Below are 19,370 nucleotides of genomic sequence, written 5' to 3'. Positions count from 1 at the left end.
CGGCTGAGTCCCGGGTGGGACTGGGGAGGTGCTGCGGCTGAGTCCCGGGCCCGGCATCCCGCCGGGACCTTCCGGACGCGACGAGCCCGGCCCTCCAGCCGGCGCCCGCCCTGATTGGCGCTCGAGGCCAGCCTCCAGCCGGCTCACCTGCCACTCCCAGCCAATCGGGGCCACCAGAATTAGGGCTGTCGCTTGGGGGAGGGGGAAATGCTGCGGGCCCGAGGCTGAGCCTCGCTCCCGGCTGAGTTCCCGCCGGCCAGCCGCAATCCCGAGCCCGAGCCGCCGGCTGCGCGCCCCGTGCCCGGCGCGTTTTCATGCAGCAGCTCCGAGCCGTGGCTGCTCGGCGTCTCTGCTCGCTGGGACGCGCCCCGACGGCTTCCCGAGACGCTCGTGGACGCCGCTTCCCCACTGCCTCCCACAGCTGGCGCTAGCCCGGGGCCCCACGTCCCTGCCGGCCCGGGGGGGAAGGGGGTGTTCCGGGCCGGGGGCAGCCCAGCTGAGGCAGGATGTTCACGTCCAAGTCCAACTCTGTGTCACCCTCGCCTTCCCTGGAGCAGACTGACGCGGACGCGCTGGACATCAGCACCAAAGTGCAGCTCTACGGGGTGCTGTGGAAGCGGCCCTTCGGGAGGCCGTCGGCCAAGTGGTCCCGGCGGTGAGTGCGCCTCCCCCCACAGCCCCCCGCGCCCCAGAGAACCGTCGGGGAGGGATCCCCGGCCTAAGGTCCCCGCTCACTCCCTCCAGTCACCGTCCTGCCTCTGTCTTCCTGTATGACCTTGGCCTCGCCCCCGTTTCACTCTACACTGACTCCCCCGGAAGATGTGGATCTTAGCCTGGGCCGGGAGAGCTAGGGTGGGACGACCAGGGGCCCGGGTGCGTGTGAACTCCCCGTGGAATGAACTCGAGTCCCGAGTGAGGAGGCTGGGTGTGGGCATAAGAGATCGTGGCCTCCGTCGGAGCCCACTGGGTCAGGTTGGGCCAGACTCTGTCGCGGAGGGAGAAACTCCACCTCTAGCCAAAGATATTGTCCTGGAATCCCCCCTGTCAATTCCATCCTCTTCACAACCCCCCTCCCACCGCGAAGAGCTGGCTCAGAAGTGGGGCACCAGTGTCCCCCCTTGCACTCACCCCCAACCCTTACACTCACACTAAGCAAGTTGGGCTGCGGCCCTTCCGAAAGGCAGGGGGGAGGGAGGGGGTGGGAAAGGTTGCGCTCACCCCTGGGAAAGCATGTTGGCAACCACTCCAACTGTCCCTTGAAATAATTTTTTAAAAAGAAAATCTGGGTGGAGAGAAAAGAGATTCTGGTGCTTCAGGTGGAGGGGCTGGAAAGGAGGGATGTAGCTGGGTGGGAGAGGGGGTAGATTGGTCCTATAGAAGGACTGATCCTTTGGAAGGGGTGGTGAGGAGAGCCAGAGCCACCCCAGCCTGTCCTTCAGCACCAGCTCCCAGTCCCCCGACATCAGTCCCCACTTCCCACTTACAAATGGGCCTGGGAGGTGTTGGGGGAAGAGGAAGCTCACAGCCTTGGACTTGCAGGAAGCTCCCGACTGGTTTCGGGTGCCATGGGCCTTCTTGTGGACAGTTTTCACCCTCAAGTCAATTTCAGTTCTGAGATTTGCTACCGCTATGGCCTAGAGAACTCAGACCCTGTCCCAGCCCTTCCCTGGAGATGTGACCATTCCAGGAAACCAGGGGTGTCCAGATGCCCCTTCCCCATCCCACGCTATGAGAGTCTGTCCCTGAGCAGAGTGGACCTCAAATGTTCCAGGACCACAGATCATGTGGGTGTGGTAGTGGTTGATGCTGATGTTCTATTGTGATGAATAATTTAATATTTCTATAAGACTGCAGAACCAGTGGAGCTGTAGACAGTATCTCACATTTCACATCACTGGTTTCAGGTAATTTTGTTACTTCTGACAGGTTTCTATCCGAGATTTAATGGCATATGACCTCCTTGAATTCCTCCAAAGTTAAGCTTACTTCTGATCCCATAAATGGAGGCTTGGAGCAGCATGGAGAGTATTTGGGGACTTCCATGTTCATCCTATCTGAGCTGCAGCCTCCAAGGGCCAGGAGCAGCTTTGTCTCTGCCAGGGCACTCAAGTGGGGGTGGGAAGGGTGCATGCAGATTCAAGTACCATTAACAGAATGTTCCCCCCGCCCCCATCTCTCTTCTGCCCCAGCTGCTTCAGGTGGCCAACACTTCTCAGCTGGGTCTGGCTATGGTCCCTGGTATTGCCTCTGGGTCCTGTCAACCAAGACTGCTCTTGCCTGACATTTTCACCTGATTGCATTCCCAGTAAATGCTAGCTGCCTGTGACCCCCAGGGTATGTTCCCTCATCCCCCTCACCACCACAGGCACATTGGGAACCTGGTCCCTGCACCCACTGTTGATTCCTGGCCAGTGTCAGGGGTATAGGCCCCCAGCTGAAAGCACAGTGCGGTGGGGCTGAGCAGAGCTTGGAGGGCTTGAGCATCCCCCACCCCAAGAATCTCCATCAGCAGTCCCCACGGACATCCCAAAAAATCCAATCTAAGTCAGAACAGTGTGAATGGTCTGTAAATACAGCTTCAAGTCAAGTCCTCTGGCCCCCTTCCAAGGATATTCTCACCCTCATTCCCTTCTTTTAAAGGAATTCTGGAGCTGCCACTGTGCAAAGACTCCTCCTCCCCTGGGGCTCAGGAAAGGACTAACATGCACCTTCCCACTGTAGACCTCTGTCCATGTTCCCAGTTCTGGTAATACACACACAGGAATTAGCCTTGGGTGGGTGACAGAGCCAGCCAGAGAGGGTCTGGGTGTGGGGCAGGCATAATGCTCAGCTCATCCCCCTCTTTCTTCCTGTCAGGGCCTCCTGGGCCCCAGTTTCCTATTCATGAAGTGGAGCCTCTAGACTCAGGTAATTAGCAGCCACAGGAAGGCTTGGGGACAGAGGAGCTCCGGCCTGCCACTGCAGAGCCTTGCCATTAGGACGATCGATGCCCTGGCTGGGACAGCTAAGGGGAGGGGGCCTGGAGCGTCTCTGTGCTGCATTAATACAGTGGGCGGGATGGAACCGGCTGTGGCTGGCTAGGTTCTCTAAAACCGCTTCCGCTCAGGCTCAGGGTCTGTCTTAGCTCATCTGCCTCCAGCCCTCACTGCCCAAGCAGCCCTGCCTTCCTGGGGTGGGAAAATGCCCTCCAGCTGAATGTTCAGCTTATTTTCCCAGGGGCAACAAAGGGGAAAGGGAGTCAAAAGCATTCATTAGCAGAGAGAAGAGAATCTGGGAAAGGTGTCTAGAAGGTAAGGCTGGTGACTCTGTCCTCTTCTCTGTGAGCTGTGGAGACGCAGGTGCAAAGACCGGGCAAAGGCCTGGGCAGCTCCAAGACAAGGAGGAAGGGAGTGGGCGTCTCGGCCTTGGCCAAGGTCAGCATCGTGTTGGGCCCCAGGTCAGCCGGGCTGACTCTTTCCTGGAGTTAATACTCTGACCAGCATTCTAAGCCCCTCTCCCAAATCCCTTCTGAACACCTCCCAAGGCCAGAGCCTCTGATGGACCCAGCCAATTCTCTCCTGCAACAAGGGCATCCATACCCCTACCCGTCCCTGCTCCCCTGGGTGCAAGGTGGCCAGCCGCAGGGCCTGAGCCCGGCCGGGCAGCAGTTTACTCTTGCAGAATATTGGTGGGTCCCCAACTCAGGGAGCTAAGATTCATGGTGTCCACCAGGTGCCAGAGGAGCCACAGAGATAGTAGCCACACGTCCCTAATCTCAGGCTACAACCTGCACCGGTGTGGAAAGATTATCTGCACAGACAGTGGTCGCCATACCAAAAAGATCCGAAGATTTGAGGAGACTTTCTTCCCACAGGGATTTGGGGTTCTGCTAACATGTGTGGGAAGGTTCGGGAGGTGACAGAGCAGGGACGTTCTTTCAGCATTGACAAAGGGGCAAGGCTTGGGGGACAGTGTCTCTGCCTCCAGAAAAAAGTAGTGATCAATTTACCTTATACCGAAGATTTCATAGTGTTTTCCACTCTGTGGCTCTGCCTTCCCCGTGTTCCAGGGTGGTGTTCTCCCGAGCACAGAGGCAAGAGAAGGAGCCTAATCTGGGTCTCCCCAGGTCCTTGTACCCAGGACCCCCTTCTCCTTCTCAGATGGTGGCCTCGAGGTTACAATGAGTCCTTGGGTTAAGGAGATGGGCACAATCTCTGGATCACACGACCACAAAATGAAATAACGCGCGTTAGGTCAGGCTCCACTGGGGTCAGATGACGATCTGCCCAGCCCAGGTCTGTCACAGCTACATGAGCCAGATTGTGCAGACAAGCCACACTTCTTTCCCACTCCCCTCCTCATGGAGCTGCCCTCGTGGCAGTTGATGGCCTGTTTGAAAACGAGTCTCACGTGTGAGTGGGCCAGACCTCAAGCTTGCAGACAGTTTAGCTTCCTTATCTCCAGGACTTAAAAATAATATAGCAATTTCTTCAGAGAGCAGCTGCGGGTGTGGTGGAAAGTGGATCTAGGCTTAGAGGCAGGAGCTCTGAGTTCCAGTCCTGCCAGCAACCAGCTGCGTGACCCAGGCCACAGCATGTCACCTCACTGGCCAGCAGTGCCTCTTCTGCACATGGGGGTGGGGTGGGTCAAATGTGGTTTTCCAACTGTGTTCCACGGATGATTGTTGAGGTGCCTTGAGGGTATCCCAGGGTGCCGGGAACAGGGGGCAGAGCTCCAAGGCCCCCCACCCACTTCAACCTGCACCTCCGCGCTGGTGTCTGACTTACCTACTAAGCTTGTCTTTACCATATTGTTTGAAGAATTCTGCTAACATATTCTTTGAACTCCCGTGGACTTGACGGTCTCTCCACGAACTCTAACATGTCATGACTCAGGCACTTCACAGGCAGGGTTCCTGCTGTCCCACCATCTCAGACCAGATGCCAGATGGGCAGCACAGGCCAGGATGAGCCAGGCCACCCAGAATGGACTAAAGGGGACACACACTGGGGGCTGTGTCGTTTCCACCTTCCTGCTGCCACTTCTGAAAAGGACACTTCTGATAGGCTGTCCTTCCCCAGCGCCAGCCCCCACACAGCCATTCTCAGTGTCCGAGGGGCTCAGAGATGAGGGAGGCTGGCTGCTGGGCTTATTCTGGAAGTTTGTGCCTGGAGAAGAGGGGGCAGCCGGGCTGGACGTTCCTCTTCCTGGGAAATGAAACCTGTGTTAACTCACGTGTCTACTGGGCGCTTGCTGCCTGCTTGAAAGTGAGATAAATTTGGCCCCAAGATCAAATCCCACATCCTGGGAAAGACTAAAACCTGCACCAGAGTTTCTGCTAATTTCAAGAGTTTCGAAACTCTTATTTCTTGGTTTAAGGATTAATTTGTTGTCCAGTGTAGGTGGTCCTTGTTGCAGAAGCAGAGGCAGAACTCAGTTTTTATTCCTCAGTTTCCCCCCCCTTCCCACTGCCCCACAGACACACCAACCTCTTCCATAAAGAATTTGAGAATCTCACAGCCTATCCTGCAGGGAGGGTGTGGCAAAGAGGAGGGTGAGGACGCAATTAAATCACAGAAGTGCGGAACATCTTCAAATCGAGTGTAAGCTCCCTGGTCCCTTAAGCCTTCAGAGATGGCACCACTCTCTCTTGACACCCTGGGACCCAGACTGTTGCATCCACCAGGTTTCTCTCTCCTCTGCACGTCCCCATCCCTCCTCCTCCCCATTGTCCTCCACAATTTCCCCCACATTCAAATTTCTTTCATTCTGTTATGCAAAGCCCTTCCCAGCTCCTACTCCCAAACTCATCTGCATCTCCAAACAGTAAGGAGCTCCCCAGAGTGGACAGAGAGTGGACGGGCCTTTCTTTAACAGGACCTGCCCAATGTGGGTCTCAGTAGCATTTTCCTTGGCTCTAGCTGGATCCTTTGTGAGGCCAGTGTCAGCCAGCAAGCTCTGGTTGAGTCTTTTGTTGCATTCAGATCAAAGGGTGAGGGGGTGGAGAGAAAAGTGGGGACAAAGCTTAAGAAAACCCTTCCTGGGTCTCCTAAATCACGTGGATGGCACCTGTGTCCATGCTGTCACCTAGGCAAGAGTCCTAGCCACTGTGTCATCCCAGACTCTGCTCGCCCTGCCCTTGTCTAATTATTGAGCAAGCACTGCTGATTTGTACCTCCCAATGACTCTGATTTGCCCCTTTGCCTAGCTGTGGACCCCTGAAGGCCACCCTCTCCATGTCTAAAACCACCAAAGGGCAATCACTGCCCTTTTTGAAACGTGCTGGCAGCTCCCCTCATCTGCAGGCAGAAGTCCAGCCTCTTGGCAAGGACTGCATGCCTTGCTTCACTCTCTGACCTTAACTTGCTCCTTACCCCCCTCCTCCACACCACCGCCCACCCTCCCCTTTTGCAGTTATCTGTCAATAATACCAGATCCATTTCCATAACCTTGAACACACTATTCTTCGCATATGCTGTTTCTCTGGAATTCATCTCTCCCCCTTCCACTTCCTCCCAAATTTGTAAGATACTCCTATTCATTCTTCAAAACCCTTCTCAGTTGTCACCTCCTCTCAGAAAACTCCCTTGGCTGGACCCCTAAATCATTCATTCCTCCCTAGTCTACACTCTCCCTGTACCTTATCTAAACTTACAGTGTTGGCCCCAAGATTAAATTCCACAGCCCGGGGAAGTTTAAAACCTGCACCAGCAATTTCTCCTTATCCCCAAGAGGCTCTAAACCCTTGCTTCTTTGTTTATGGATTCACTTGCTGTCCAGTGTAGGTGGTCCTTGTTGCACGACCAGAGGTAGAAACCTTCGCCACAATTTACAGAGTACCAGCAGTGTATCCTGGTGCTTTATAGTGTCGCAGTTGATCCTCATGGCGCTTTCTAACGTGGCAGTGTACCCCACTGCTGGACAATGTTCCGGTATACTCTGGTGCCTTACAACAGCTCCAGCTCCCTGTTTTCTCGGCTGTGCCATCTGGGGCACATTACTTAACTTCTCTTTGCTCCAGTTTCCTCCCCTACCTCCTGTGAGTGCTGTTACTAGCCCGGTGCCTAACCGGGCGCAGTGGCAAACATTAGTTTATTTTTTAAATTATCGGTTTCTACACTCTTTCTCCCACATTCAACGAGCACCTTGAGGGCAGTGAGTCATCAAGCTCCAGGGGCCAGCACAGGACCAGCGTAGCAGGGAAGTGGCTGATGCCCTCTGACCCCACCTGAGCAGGGCCTTGCAGCCACTTTGCAGAGATAAGCCCCAGGAAGCTCCGAGTCCTGTGTCGTGAGGAGAAGCAGCCACCACAGAGCGCAGCAGTGGAGAACTTGGGCTTTGTCAGCAGAGACGGCTGAGTTTCAAGTTTGCCGCTTGCTAGTTGCTCAATCCCTCTGTGCCTCAGTTTCCTCACCAGTGGAGTAGAAAACACTGAACACCTTCATCTTTTACAGTTGTTGAGAGAAATTTAAATAAGATACTGTCAATAAAACACTTAGCAAAGTGAGTGGCTTGGCACCTCGTACGTGCTCCTGGGAGAGAGGAGGCAGCTGGGGTTGGCAGGAGCCCCTTACCTCACACACTCTGGGCTTTGCCACACCTGTGGGCTGCCAAGGAGGGCCCTGAGGGCTGGGGCCCGCAGACAAAGCTACTCCCAGGGCTGATGTTGGGCCTGGAAGGAGGAGGGGTGGGCTTCAGACAGGGGAGGGACAGGCGCCAGCGTGTGCCATGTGTCCGGAGCATGGAACTGGCCAGCTGAGCTGGAGCCAACAGCTCCCTCCAGGAGGGGCCGGGTGAGCGCAAATGGGAAAGAAGTTCAGGGGAGGCTGCAGAGGACGCAGAGCCCAGTGATAATAACTATGGAATTCATCTATGGAATATTTACTGCCATGTTCTAAGTCTCTACGCAGACAAACTCAGCATCCGGACAACCCTATGAGATAGAGGTATTATTAACCTCAAGTTACACAGCAGGCACCTGAGGCCTAAACAGATTAGGTAACTCGCCCCAGGTGCACAGCTGATGCATGGCAGAGCTCTAACCCTTGGCTATCCCAACCTCAAAACCTACTGCCTGTGGCAGATCTGTTTCCTGGCCAGGGGCTGGAGGGGCAGCTCCTTACGCGGTGTGGCGTGGGGAGCAGGTGTGGGAACTGCTGCCCGTGGGTTCCAGTCCCAGCTCTACCTCTGCCCTGGGTGTGTGGCTTTGGTCACATTATTTCACCTCTAAGCCACAGTTTCCTTATCTGTAAAATGGGAATGAAAAGCCTAACATTCCAGGGTTGTTCCGTGGATCAATACTCTGATCCACGTAGAGCCCTTGGCACAGGAGCCAACGCATGAGAATGGCTACAGAAATGGTGACTATTGCCAGCCCTTGGGCACAGCCACCCCAACTCCGCAGGGCCCAAAGGAGGGGGCCCCTGGCTTGCAGTCACGGTGAGAGTTCTTTGAAGGAAGGATGGGAGGAGGGGTGCTGCTCCCCCAGCTGCGGAGGAGCTAAGAATCATCAGCTGGGGCATCGGGGCTGTCACCCGGGCAGCTTTATAAGCAAAGCCGCCCTGGAGGTCCTAGAAGTGTGCTGGCCAGCTGAGCCCTGTGTTGGGTAGAACTCAGCCCTGCCAGTCAGGGAGTCATCCCCTTCCCCCAGGTCCACGCCAGCTCCCCTCCCTTCACTCCCATCTTTACTCAAGCCAAGCTGGGACAGCTGCAGCTGGGCCAGGTATGGCATGAAGATCCTGTGGGCCTTTCGTAATCCCTACAGCCTGCAGGCTGTCCTGGACATCCAACTTCCTTCCCCTGCCTCTCTCTACGCTGTCCTTCGGAGGGCAAGAGGAGAAGGAAGGGTGTGACATTTGGGAACACCTCCTGTGTGCCAGGCAAGTACCTCCACTCACTGGATCCTCTCTTGCCCCCTAACAATATGTGGCAATAGCCTGTAACAGATCCACCTGCCTCTACCTCAACAGTCTGTCCTCAACACGGCAGGCGGGATGAGCCTTTTGCAATGCAAGTCAGATCGTGTCCCTCCTGCTCAGAGCCCTCCGGTGGCTGTCTCTCTTCCTCAGAGAAAAGCCAGCCTCTACCAACTAGAGGTGTGACTTGCAGCAAGTTGTGCCACTTCTGCTTCATTTCTGTCCATATAAAATGCAGGGAGCACCTGCCGCATAGGATCACTGTGAGTGTGAAATGCATTAACAGAGGTAACTGCTTGGAATAAGGCGTGCTTTGTGGTAAGTGCTACATAAACGTTGGCGTGATCGTTACTGTCATTGCCATAGCCACAGGGCCCTGTGCAATCTGGCCCAGCTGCTGCAGCCTTGCAGTTCCCTCCAGAGCTGGGCATGCTTCCCACCTCAGGGCCCTTGCACCTGCGGCTTCTCTGCTGGAACACCTTCCCTCTCCACAAAGGTCATTTGTGAATTAGGTTCTCCCCGACCGCCTCTTTGATATTGTCCTCACTCTCACCTGTCCCTGCCACCCCCCACCCTGATTTATTTTCCTCCATAGCATTGATCAGCACCTGGCACGGGACATCTCTCTCTCACTCTCATTTATTTACTCTCTGCCCCCCACCCCCGCCCGCTACACGCAAGCAGTGTAAGCTCTGTGGGGAGGGGTTTTTGTCTCTCTTATCCACAACTGTCTCTCCAGCACCCAGAGCAGAGCCTGGCGCAGAGTGGGAGCTTAGTAATTATTCGTTGAATCCATGAAGGAATCTTCACAGCAGCCCTAAGAGACAGACAGACATCTCTGCCCCCATTTTACAGAGGAAGAAAGAGAGGCTCTGAGCCTGGGAGCTGGCCCGAGGCTGCAGCTTGAGGGATGGGGGTCGTTGGACCCCAGAGCCCAGCTTTCCCCTGCCCGTGTGTGTAACGATCGTCTGCCTGCCCACCCTCCAGGCCTGGCACGGTGCTTTGCCCTGAGACTGGGTGACTTAAACCACAGAAATGTATTTTCTCGAGGTTCTGAAGGCTGGGACTCTGAGATCAGGATGCCAGCACGGTCAGGTTCTGGTGAGGACACTTGGCCTGGCTCGCAGATGGCCACCTTCTTGATATGTCCTCACGTGGTAGGGGGGAGAGGGAGAGAGAGACAGATCTTCCCCTTACAAGGCCACAGTCCTACTGGAGTAGGGCTCCACCCTTATGACCTTATTTAACCTTAATCACCTCCTGAAGACCTATCTCTAGAAACAGTTGCATTTGGTGCAGGCTTCAACAGGAATTTGGAGGCAGGGCACAGTTCAGTCCACAGCAGTATTTCAGAAGCCATGGAGGGGGGAAAGGAGGGCGAGGTCCCAGGAGGCCGAGTCCTGTGCTGCTTGCCTCACCCCTCCCTGCAGCCCTGCATATTCAGACCTTGGGGGTGCTTCTGTCAGCTCTGTCCTGAGTCATCCGCAAATTGGCAGAGTGAGGAGCACAACCTCACCTGATCCTCACAGTAGCTGCATAAGGTAGGCGCTATTAACCCCATTCTGCAGTTAAAGAAACTGAGACTCAGAGAGGTGGGCTTGCTTGTCCAAGGCCCCCCAGCTGGAAAACCGCAGGTCTGTCTGATGCCAAAGCCTGTACTCTTAACGACTCTGTGAAGTTCCTTTGAAACAGGCAGGGGACAGACACAGGGGACATCTACCTCGGCCCAAGGGAGTTACACGTGGGATGGCTCCACCCTCCAGGAGCCTAGCACCCCCTCGGCACAAGTTGAGCACACAGGGTGTGGCAGTGGGTGCCAAGTGCCAAGTACATGGCCCGGTCAGCAAGTGTGGGAGGAGCTCAGGCGACAGTGTGGGTTGGGCTCGTCACTGAGGGTGAGAAGGGCCCAGCCGGATGAAGAGCAAGAGGGAGGGCATCCTGGGGACAGCAGCCCAGTCTCCTTTTGCAGGGCCATGCAAGCCTAGTGAGGAGCACAGGCAGGCGGAAGTGCAGAGGGGTGGGAAAGCAGAGAGGCAGCAGAATGTCTGCAGCGGGTGGGTGGTGTTCTTGTGTTCTGTCTGCACTGGGAGCAGAAAGCCCTGGGGGAAGAGTTGGCATTAGCAGCGTGTCACCTGGAGCAGGGCCCACAGGGCTGCATTTGCTGTGTGCTGGGCAGAGAGGGTCGGCGCAAATGAAGAAAGCGGGTTGGCATGAGGCTCACACAAAGCTGAGCATCACCCTCCCCGGGAGAGGAGAGATGGCAGCGGTCAGCAGTCCTGACTGCTGGGGGCTCCGGAGAGATCGCGCGGCTGGCAGGACTTCCTGAGATTCACTGACTTTGTCATGCTCGCCAGCAGCTTTTCAAGCCCCTCACAAGAGGGCTTTTTCAACCAGAGATGTGCTGGTAAACGGGTAACCCCAGGCTCCTGGGGAGGGAGCGGGACAGTTTTGTAGTGTTTGATTTTCATGATGTAGATAATATTCCCACCGTGGTCACTATCAAGCTACCAACACCGTGTCACTGAACACAGAGCAGGGGAGAGATGGGCACTGTTGGCCACTGTGTGCCCACCGAGTGCACACGCACTCAACAACTTTCAGGATCTCTGCCACATTCCACTCACGTCCCCTCACTACAACAGTGCTAATGGCAGGGCCCTGGAGGAACGAGCCAGCCACTCAGGGTGTCCCTGAGCCTTGGGGCTTTGAGGCCCAATTGGATCTTTCTCTGAAGGGCACTTGCTGTCTTATCACAGTCAGCTCCAATCATTAGCCCTGTGACAGTCCCCAGCAGTCACAGAGCCCCTCCGTTAGACCTGAGTCCCGGCAGGAGGCCGGGGAGCAGTCTGAGACAAAGGGAGTGCTGGTGTGACACTGTGGGGTGTTCGGGGCTGCAGACCTGGTCTCACTGGCCTGGTACCCCAATTCCACTTGGTCGCCAGCTTTTGCAGTTACTTGCCAAAGATCCATCTTGGCAGCTCGCACCTTCTTTCCTCCCTTCCAGTCTCCTGACGGAGACCCAAGTGACTGGAGGTGATGCCTCAAGGTGCTGATGGTGCCGGGGAAGGACCCAGCCACCCTGCTGTGCTGGGGGTGGTGGTTGGGGGGGGGACGAAGGTAGCCAGACCCAGAACTCAGTCGTGGGGCTGCCACTACAGCTGCCCTCGGGTGCGAGAGTCGGGTGCGAGGGTCGGGCTGCCTGCGGGGGCTCAGCTGGTTGGCTGAGGCCTCTGTGTACATGAGGGAAGTGAGTTGGAGAGGATGAGTCTGAGCGGAGAGTCCAGGGCCCGCGGGGCACTCTTGTTGTCCAGAGAAACCTCACGTCTTCTCTCCTGGTTGCTCCTCCCCTACCACCCACTGTAGGTTTTTCATCATCAAAGAGAGCTTTCTGCTTTACTACTCTGAGAGCGAAAGAAAGAGCTTTGAAACCAATAAATACTTCAATATACATCCTAAGGTGAGGCAGCCCCTCCCCAGGGCCACGTGGGGAAGGGGCCAGCAGGGACATCAGGGGATGTGTCTTGGGAGGGATGGGGACTATCTGCTCCCTTGCTCTGGTCTAGCAGAGAGTCCGGAGAGCAAATGCTCTTGGGGCGAAAGACCCCCTGCCTGCCTCCTGGGCTGGACACCCGCCCTCCTGTACCCCGAGCCTGCCCAGCCCTTCTTCCCTGCTCTGGGAGTCAGTCTGGCCTCTGCCCAGTGGCCCCAGGGTCTGGCTTCCCACCGGGGGCCCTTGGCAGGACTTGGCTTTGTCCCGGGGCCCCTGGGGCCCTCAGTGACCTGAGCTGGGTGGGGTGGGGGCTGTCTGTTCTGGTTCTCCGTCAGGGCGTCATCCCTCTGGGGGGCTGCCTGGTGGAGGCCAAGGAAGAGCCCAGCATGCCCTACGCCATGAAGATCTCCCACCAGGACTTCCACGTGAGTAAGGCTCTCCCCTCCGCCTGCGCTCAGCAGCGGAAGGCCGGCTCCTCAGGCTCCCTAGGGCGACCCCTCTATGGCCTGGCCTGGGAGGGGTCAGTGCCCAGGGACGTGGGGAGAGGTGGGAGAGCAGAGCTGGGCCTCCGTCACCCGAAAAGTGGCTGCTTCTCAGCCACACTGTGGCTCCTCTTCCTGGCAGGGGAACGTCTTGCTGGCTGCCGAGTCTGAGTTCGAGCAGACCCAGTGGTTGGAGATGCTGCAGGAGTCTGGGAAGGTGTAAGTGCTCACTGCCAGTGGGGGCAGCCTGAGGGTCTAAGGGGTGGGGGATGGGCTGGGCTCCCTGCCTCTGCTGGGATCCTGGTGGGCACAGGGACAGGGTTGTGGGAGTTGGCTAGGGCAGGTGGGAGGAGACAGGCAGGGTTATAGAGCATCTGTGACCAGTGCCCTAAGTGAGCCTGGGAAGTGTCTAGAGCCACAAGTGGCAGATGTGGGCGCCATTTATCTCTAACTCTTGGGAGTCAATCCACTAGTCATATTTGGCACCTCCTCATACCCATCTCACCTTCCAGGCCCATAATTAATTCTAGCAAAGACCAGAGCTAATGCTTTGTCAATTGGGGTCCAGCCCACAGAAATCCCCAGCCCGATGCAGTCCGTTTGCACATAGATTCCTGTCCCGGACCCTGCCTATTCGAGCTGTGTCATGCTTTTCATCCAACAAACCACACTGACTGTGCACCCTGTGCCAGGCCTTGCACCAGGTGCAGGGCATTCTGTGGTGCAGAAATCCACCTGGGAAGCAATCTCTTCCCTGCTCTGAAAGTGCTGTTGGCCCAGCCCCCCATGGCCCACTTTGCAGCCTGGGCCAGCCTCCAGCTACCGTGAGTGATCCGTGCTTCTGGTGTGCCCAGAGCCATGGGTGCCAGAGAGAACGCAAGCTGGGGTCCTGGAGGAGAAAGGACAGGCGAGTACAAAACCTGTGCATGCCCTTTCTCTTCTTCCCTTCCATTTTAACGATTTTCTGTTTCTTCCCCTTCTCTCCTCTGTCCCATCTGCCCTCCCTCCCCAGGACCTGGAAGAATGCCCAGCTGGGAGAAGCCATGATCAAAAGCCTGGAGGCCCAGGGGCTGCAGTTGGCTAAGGAAAAGCAGGAGTATTTAGGTTGGCTGGAGGGGTGCGCTGGAAGCTGTGGCTCCCTAATGGTCGCACTTGGGGGCTGGGGGCTACAGCCAGGGGCTTGGTGGGAGACCCAGGCAGGGCTGGGTGTGTCTCAGGTGGGGCTTAGCAGGCTATGAGGAGCCAGAGACCAGTTAGGCACCTGGGGGCTTCGTGGTGCAGTAAGTGTGCTTTTGGCCAGCATGGCTGAAGGCAGGAGAGCCTGGTGGTTAGGACCCTGGGCTCGCGTCCAGCCTCGTCACTCACTTGTCGGCCGTGTGTGTCTTTGGGCTGCTCAGCCTCAATTTCTTCACCCTTAAAATGGAGATAGAAATAGTCCCTGGTTTTAGAGGTGGTATGAGAATCGAGCTAAATGAGAAAGTGTCTGTAAGTGCTTGTGTCAGGCACACAGTAAGGGCCCCATAAGTGGAGTTGATGTTGTTACCCTACCCAGGTCCCCAGGGCCTGGACTTGCCCCCAGCCACTCTCCCAGGCCACTTTAAACTTGGCCACAGGGTTCCAGGCCCCTGTGGCCTTGATTGGTCGGCAAATGCTCTGTTTGAGAGAGAAGCCTGTGAGACTGAGGGTTTGCTCCTTTGCCTGGGACCCTCTCCCCTTCCGCCTGCTTAGTCTCTCGGGCCCCAGCACTGTCTCCCTCTGACTGCTCCCGACACCTCCCCTAGGACTCTGCCCGCCCCCACCAGCCAGACCCGGGTGCAGGTGGGAGGCAGGTGGGGACCCCCTGGCTACAGCAGAGACCACTCGAGCTTGAGCTTCGAGGACGCGGCCCTTCATGGCCCTGTGAATGCACAAAGCAGGGGCGACGACAGAAAAGCGGGGTGTCAGCTCAGGCCAGTGAGGCGGCTTCTGTCCCCAGGAGCTGGCCCCACCCTCTGGCTGGCAGGGTGCTGACCTCTTCTTCGGGAGGTGCTGGGGGTGACAGAGGCCACCTCAGGACCTGGGATCCAGAGCGAGCCTTTAGTGAGTGTCTGTGTGTGTGCTTGCTCTGGCAGACAAACTGATGGAGGAGACGGAAGAGCTGTGCCTTCAGCGGGAGCAGAGAGAGGTAGGTGCACACTCCCCTCCCACTGCGCTCCGGGGCCCCGGCAGCTGCACGGCTCGGGCTTCTAGCACTGGGGAGCGACGTAGGTGAGCTGGGCACTCAGGCCTTGCTGGAGAGCCAGACAGGGCAGGGCAGGGAGGCCCGGTGGGATGACGGTACCTGGGACTTGTCATAGCTTCTTGGCAAGGAGTGTCCTTCTCCTCGCCAACCCCTGGGAGGAAAGTAAAAAGGGTGAGTGATCACCTTCCAGAAAAAGTGCCATCCAGAATGGTCATAGCTGGGTCAGCAGGTAACGAGCCACTGGTCAGTGTTCACAGGTGGCTGTCGTGGCCGCTGTTACCCACAGAGGGGCTTCTGGTACCATAAGGGTGATTGGGTTTGATGATCTCAGAAGTTCCTTCATTCTCTGAATGTCAGCAAAGTCCTGAGCTGGCCAAGCGTCGGCTTGAGGCAGCCCGTGGGCTACGGGAGACTTTTGCCTAATTGGAGGGTGGTGAGCGGCTGAAGCCCGCTCCACCTGGAATCTCTGTGCAGCAGGGGCCTTGCCTGATCTGGGGCGTCACTACCACACCTGAAGGGCAGGGCGGGGCAGCGGTTAGCAGAGCGGACTCTGGAGCCAGGCTGCTTGTGTTCGTATGTGACCTTCACCACTTCTAGCTTTGTGACCTTGGGCAAGTTACTTAACCTCTCTGAAAATCAATATTCTTGTCTGAAAAATGGGGATAATAATAGATTAAAGCAACCTATCTTTTTTTTTTTTTTTGAGACAGAGTCTCACTCTGTCACCCTAGCTAGAGTGCAGTGACGTCATTGTAGCTCACTACAACCTCAAACTCCTGGGTTCAAGCGATCCTCTTGCCTCAGCCTCCCGAGGAGCTGGGACTACAGGCACGCATCATGGATGCCTGGCTAATTTTTCTATTTTTAGTAGAGACGGAGTCTCACTCTTGCTCAGGCTGGTCTTGAACTCCTGAGCTCAAGCGATCCTCCGCCACTGCGCACAGCTTAGAACCTACTATCTTATTAGTGATGTCATGAGGGCGAAGTGAGATGTTCCATACCAAGGGGTTGGTACATAATATGTGGTTAATGAATATCTGTATCTGGTAGTATTATGATCATGTTATCAATACTGGCCCATCCTGCATGTGAACTGTTTGAGGCCTGAAGATGCAGAGTGGCTTGTCCAGAGGAGCCCACAGAGGGAGGGCCTGATTTAGTCCACTGCTTTCTGCCACTGCTCCTTGTCCTGTCCCAGACAGCCGCAGTAGGGCTGGGGCCATCACCTTGGCTCAGCACCTGACTGCCTCACTTGTCTCTTAGGAGCTGCTCACCCTTCCCAGCCAGCCCTCCCTGGGCTCTTCATCCGGCCCTACAGGCAAGAAGCACCATGTCCCCTTTGCTTTCCAGACATTCCCAGGGCCTGGCATAGCTCCTGGCCCAAGATGAGCACTCGATAGATGTTTGTGGATTGAGTCAATGAATGAACAGTTTGATTTTTACAACTTTACATCTTGATTTTAATCCAATAGGACAATCCACCTCATTTTTCTTCTTCTAAAATTTTATCAGTTATTCTTGCTCATTTATCCTTCCAGCTGGACTTCAGAATCATTTTGTTGATTAAAAAGAAAAAAAAAAGACTGAGAATCTGTATTTGGCTGGTGTGGATTTGAGGATTGGCATCGCGACAGCACTGCATCGTTCCACCCCCCATCCCCCCGAGTCTGGGCCTCCGTGTCTTCAGGCTCTCCTCCAGGTCTCGAGTTAGAGTTCTGGCATTTTCTTTATACAGTTCTATACATTTCAAGTCAGGATTCCACTGTATTGTCAGCAACTTAAAGACAGGTGATTCAGGAAGCCCGGGGATGGGATGGAGTGACACACAGCCACTGGCGGGGAGAGAGACAGACTTATCCATCAGAGAGGCTAAATCTGGGGCAGCAGTTGGCTGGAGGAAAATTTAGATGCTCTATCTAGGTCTTTAGCCAGGAAACTAGGACAGCGGAGACCCACTGCACGCAGGCCTCCTTCAATGCTACCGCACGTGAAGGCAGGAGGCCTGTCAGCTGTGGACTCCCTGGTTTTTTTGGTATAAAATGTGGGTGGGGCTCAGGCCCAGCTGGTAGCCACAGTGAGGCTGCTCTGGGCAGGCAGAGGGGAGAGAACTGCACTCCGGTTCTCCTTGCTTGTCAGCTGCATGCTCAAGGTCAGGACTAGAAGTCAGACTTTATTCTTTGCCACTGAGTCATTCTGTCAAAGCTTTTCCTCCCTTAACTTGCTGATCTATAGGATGGGTCCGCCTGTGCCCTGCATCTTTCCCACATCCACCCTAGTTCAGAGATTGTCTGGGTGTGCCCTAGGCCACGGAGAAAGGCACTGGGTACAATGGCCCAGTGACATGATGAAGATTCTCCTGATTCGTGTGGTCTCTCAAGCAGCCTAGCCGAAAGGAAAACTCAGAGTCTGGAACCAGGAGACCTGGATTGGAGTCTCTGTCACGGACAGTGCAGCCCTGGGTACCTCTCTGAGCTTCAGTTTCTCCATTGGGGATATCTGATGACAGATATGCTGGCTGCTGCCTACCTCTTGGGTTGCTGGGAGGCTTAATGGAATAGAATGCAGGGAAGTGATTTGTGAGCTGGAAAGGCCCACGTGCATGGTGTGGTGTACAGCCCTGACATCTTCCACGTGGCAGAAAGGGCTTGGGACTCTGGGAGAGTAAGCAGAGTGCAGGGGGAGCCATCCTGGTGCATCGTGCCAGAGCCAGAAGACTGTGCCCTTCCAGGGTGCCTGGCTCTTGGACCCCTAAGGCCCACGTCTCTCACCCCCAGGAGGCGGGCAGCCTGCCTACCTTTCCTCTTCTGACTGCGCTGTGAGAGGTCGGCCACATATGGACGGGCACATGGGAAATCAGAAATGCCCAGGGCAGGACAGGGTTTCTGGCAGGCTGCCTGCCGCCTGGGGTGCTCCCAGTCAGAATGCAGGATCTCTGAGTTGGAAAGAACTTCCCACTTCAAGTGGCCTCTCTTACGGATATTGTTCCTGGTTCTATGGTGAAAAACTCACTACCTCCGGAGGTGTCCTTTGCATTCTTGCTTAGTTATTTGAAAGCTCTTCCTTTCATTGAGCTGAAACTTGCCTTCTGGGGGCTTCTTTCCATCCTGGTACTTGAAACTTAAGTCAGGTCCAAGAGTCAGCAGAACAACACAATATAGTAGAGAAAGGCTTTAGTGGCAGCAGGTCTGAGCTGACAGCTCAGTCTACGAAGGGGCTGCTACAAACCCTCGTACCATGCTGGATATTTTTTCCTCTTTAGCCTGTTGATGTGATGGATTACATTAATTAATTTTTGAATATTGAACCAGCCTTGCATATTTGGGATAAATCCCACTTGGTTGTGATGTATAATTCTTTTTATACATTATTAGATTCAATTTGCTAATATTTTGTTGAGGATTTTTACATCTATGTTTATTAGAGATATTGGTCTGTAGTTTTCTTATAATATCTTTGTCAGGCCTTGGTATTAGAGTAATGCTAGCCTCATATGATGAGTTAGGATGTATTTCCTCTGCTTCTATCTTCTGGAAAAGATTGTAAAGAATTGATATAATTTCTTCCTTAAATGTTTGATAGAATTCACCAGTGAACCCATCTGGACCTGGTGCTTACAGTTTTGAAAGGTTATTAACTATTGGTTCAATTTTTTTTTTTTTTTTTTGAGACAGAGTCTCACTCTGTTGCCCGGCTAGAGTGAGTGCCGTGGCATCAGCCTATCTTACAGCAACCTCAAACTCCTGGGCTTAAGCGATCCTCCTGCCTCAGCCTCCCAAGTAACTGGGACTACAGGCATGCACCACCATGCCCGGCTAATTTTTTCTATACATATTTTTAGTTGGCCAGATAATTTCTTTCTATTTTTAGTAGAGACGGGGTCTCACTCTTGCTCAGGCTGGTCTCGAACTCCTGACCTCGAGCGATCCACCCGCCTCGGCCTCCCAGAGTGCTAGGATTACAGGCGTGAGCCACCACGCCCGGCCTATTGGTTCAATTTTTAAAAAATAAATATAGGCCTGTTCAGATTATTTATTTCTTCTTGTGTGAGTTTTGACAGATTGTGTCTTTCAAGGAATTTATCCAGGTTATCAAATTTGTGGGTAGAGAGCTCATAATATTCTTTTATTATTCTTTTCATGTCTATGGTATCTGTAGTGGTGTCCCCTCTTCCACTCTTCCATTCCTAATATTAGCAATTGATGTTTTCTCTCTTTTTTCTTAGTTAGCCTGGCTAGAGGCTTATGGGTTTTATTTATCTTTTCAAAGAACCAGCTTTGGTTTTG

At 54.8% G+C, this 19,370-nt stretch overlaps 1 protein-coding gene across 2 annotated transcripts in view; it reads left to right on the top strand.

The window, feature by feature from the left end:
* Positions 1-218: 218 nt before the first annotated feature.
* The window catches only part of PLEKHD1 (pleckstrin homology and coiled-coil domain containing D1), a 32,869-nt gene continuing 13,717 nt past the window's right edge, over positions 219-19,370 (top strand). Inside the window, exons 1-6 of one of the 2 annotated variants that reach the window (XM_045564854.1) lie at positions 219-655; positions 12,258-12,351; positions 12,720-12,809; positions 13,009-13,085; positions 13,879-13,970; positions 14,978-15,030. In XM_045564854.1, the coding sequence (XP_045420810.1) occupies positions 507-655; positions 12,258-12,351; positions 12,720-12,809; positions 13,009-13,085; positions 13,879-13,970; positions 14,978-15,030 (555 nt within the window). In that variant the 5' untranslated portion in view covers positions 219-506. Of the gene's footprint in view, positions 656-2,314; positions 2,335-12,257; positions 12,352-12,719; positions 12,810-13,008; positions 13,086-13,878; positions 13,971-14,977; positions 15,031-19,370 lie in introns of those variants that run through there. The other variant, XM_045564862.1, reaches the window with a different exon arrangement.

The sequence above is a fragment of the Lemur catta genome, chromosome 1 (genome assembly GCF_020740605.2).
Source record: "Lemur catta isolate mLemCat1 chromosome 1, mLemCat1.pri, whole genome shotgun sequence".
Lineage (NCBI taxonomy): Eukaryota > Metazoa > Chordata > Mammalia > Primates > Lemuridae > Lemur > Lemur catta.
Note: the sequence above shows the minus strand (reverse complement) of the source record. Positions and strands in the feature narration are given on the sequence as shown.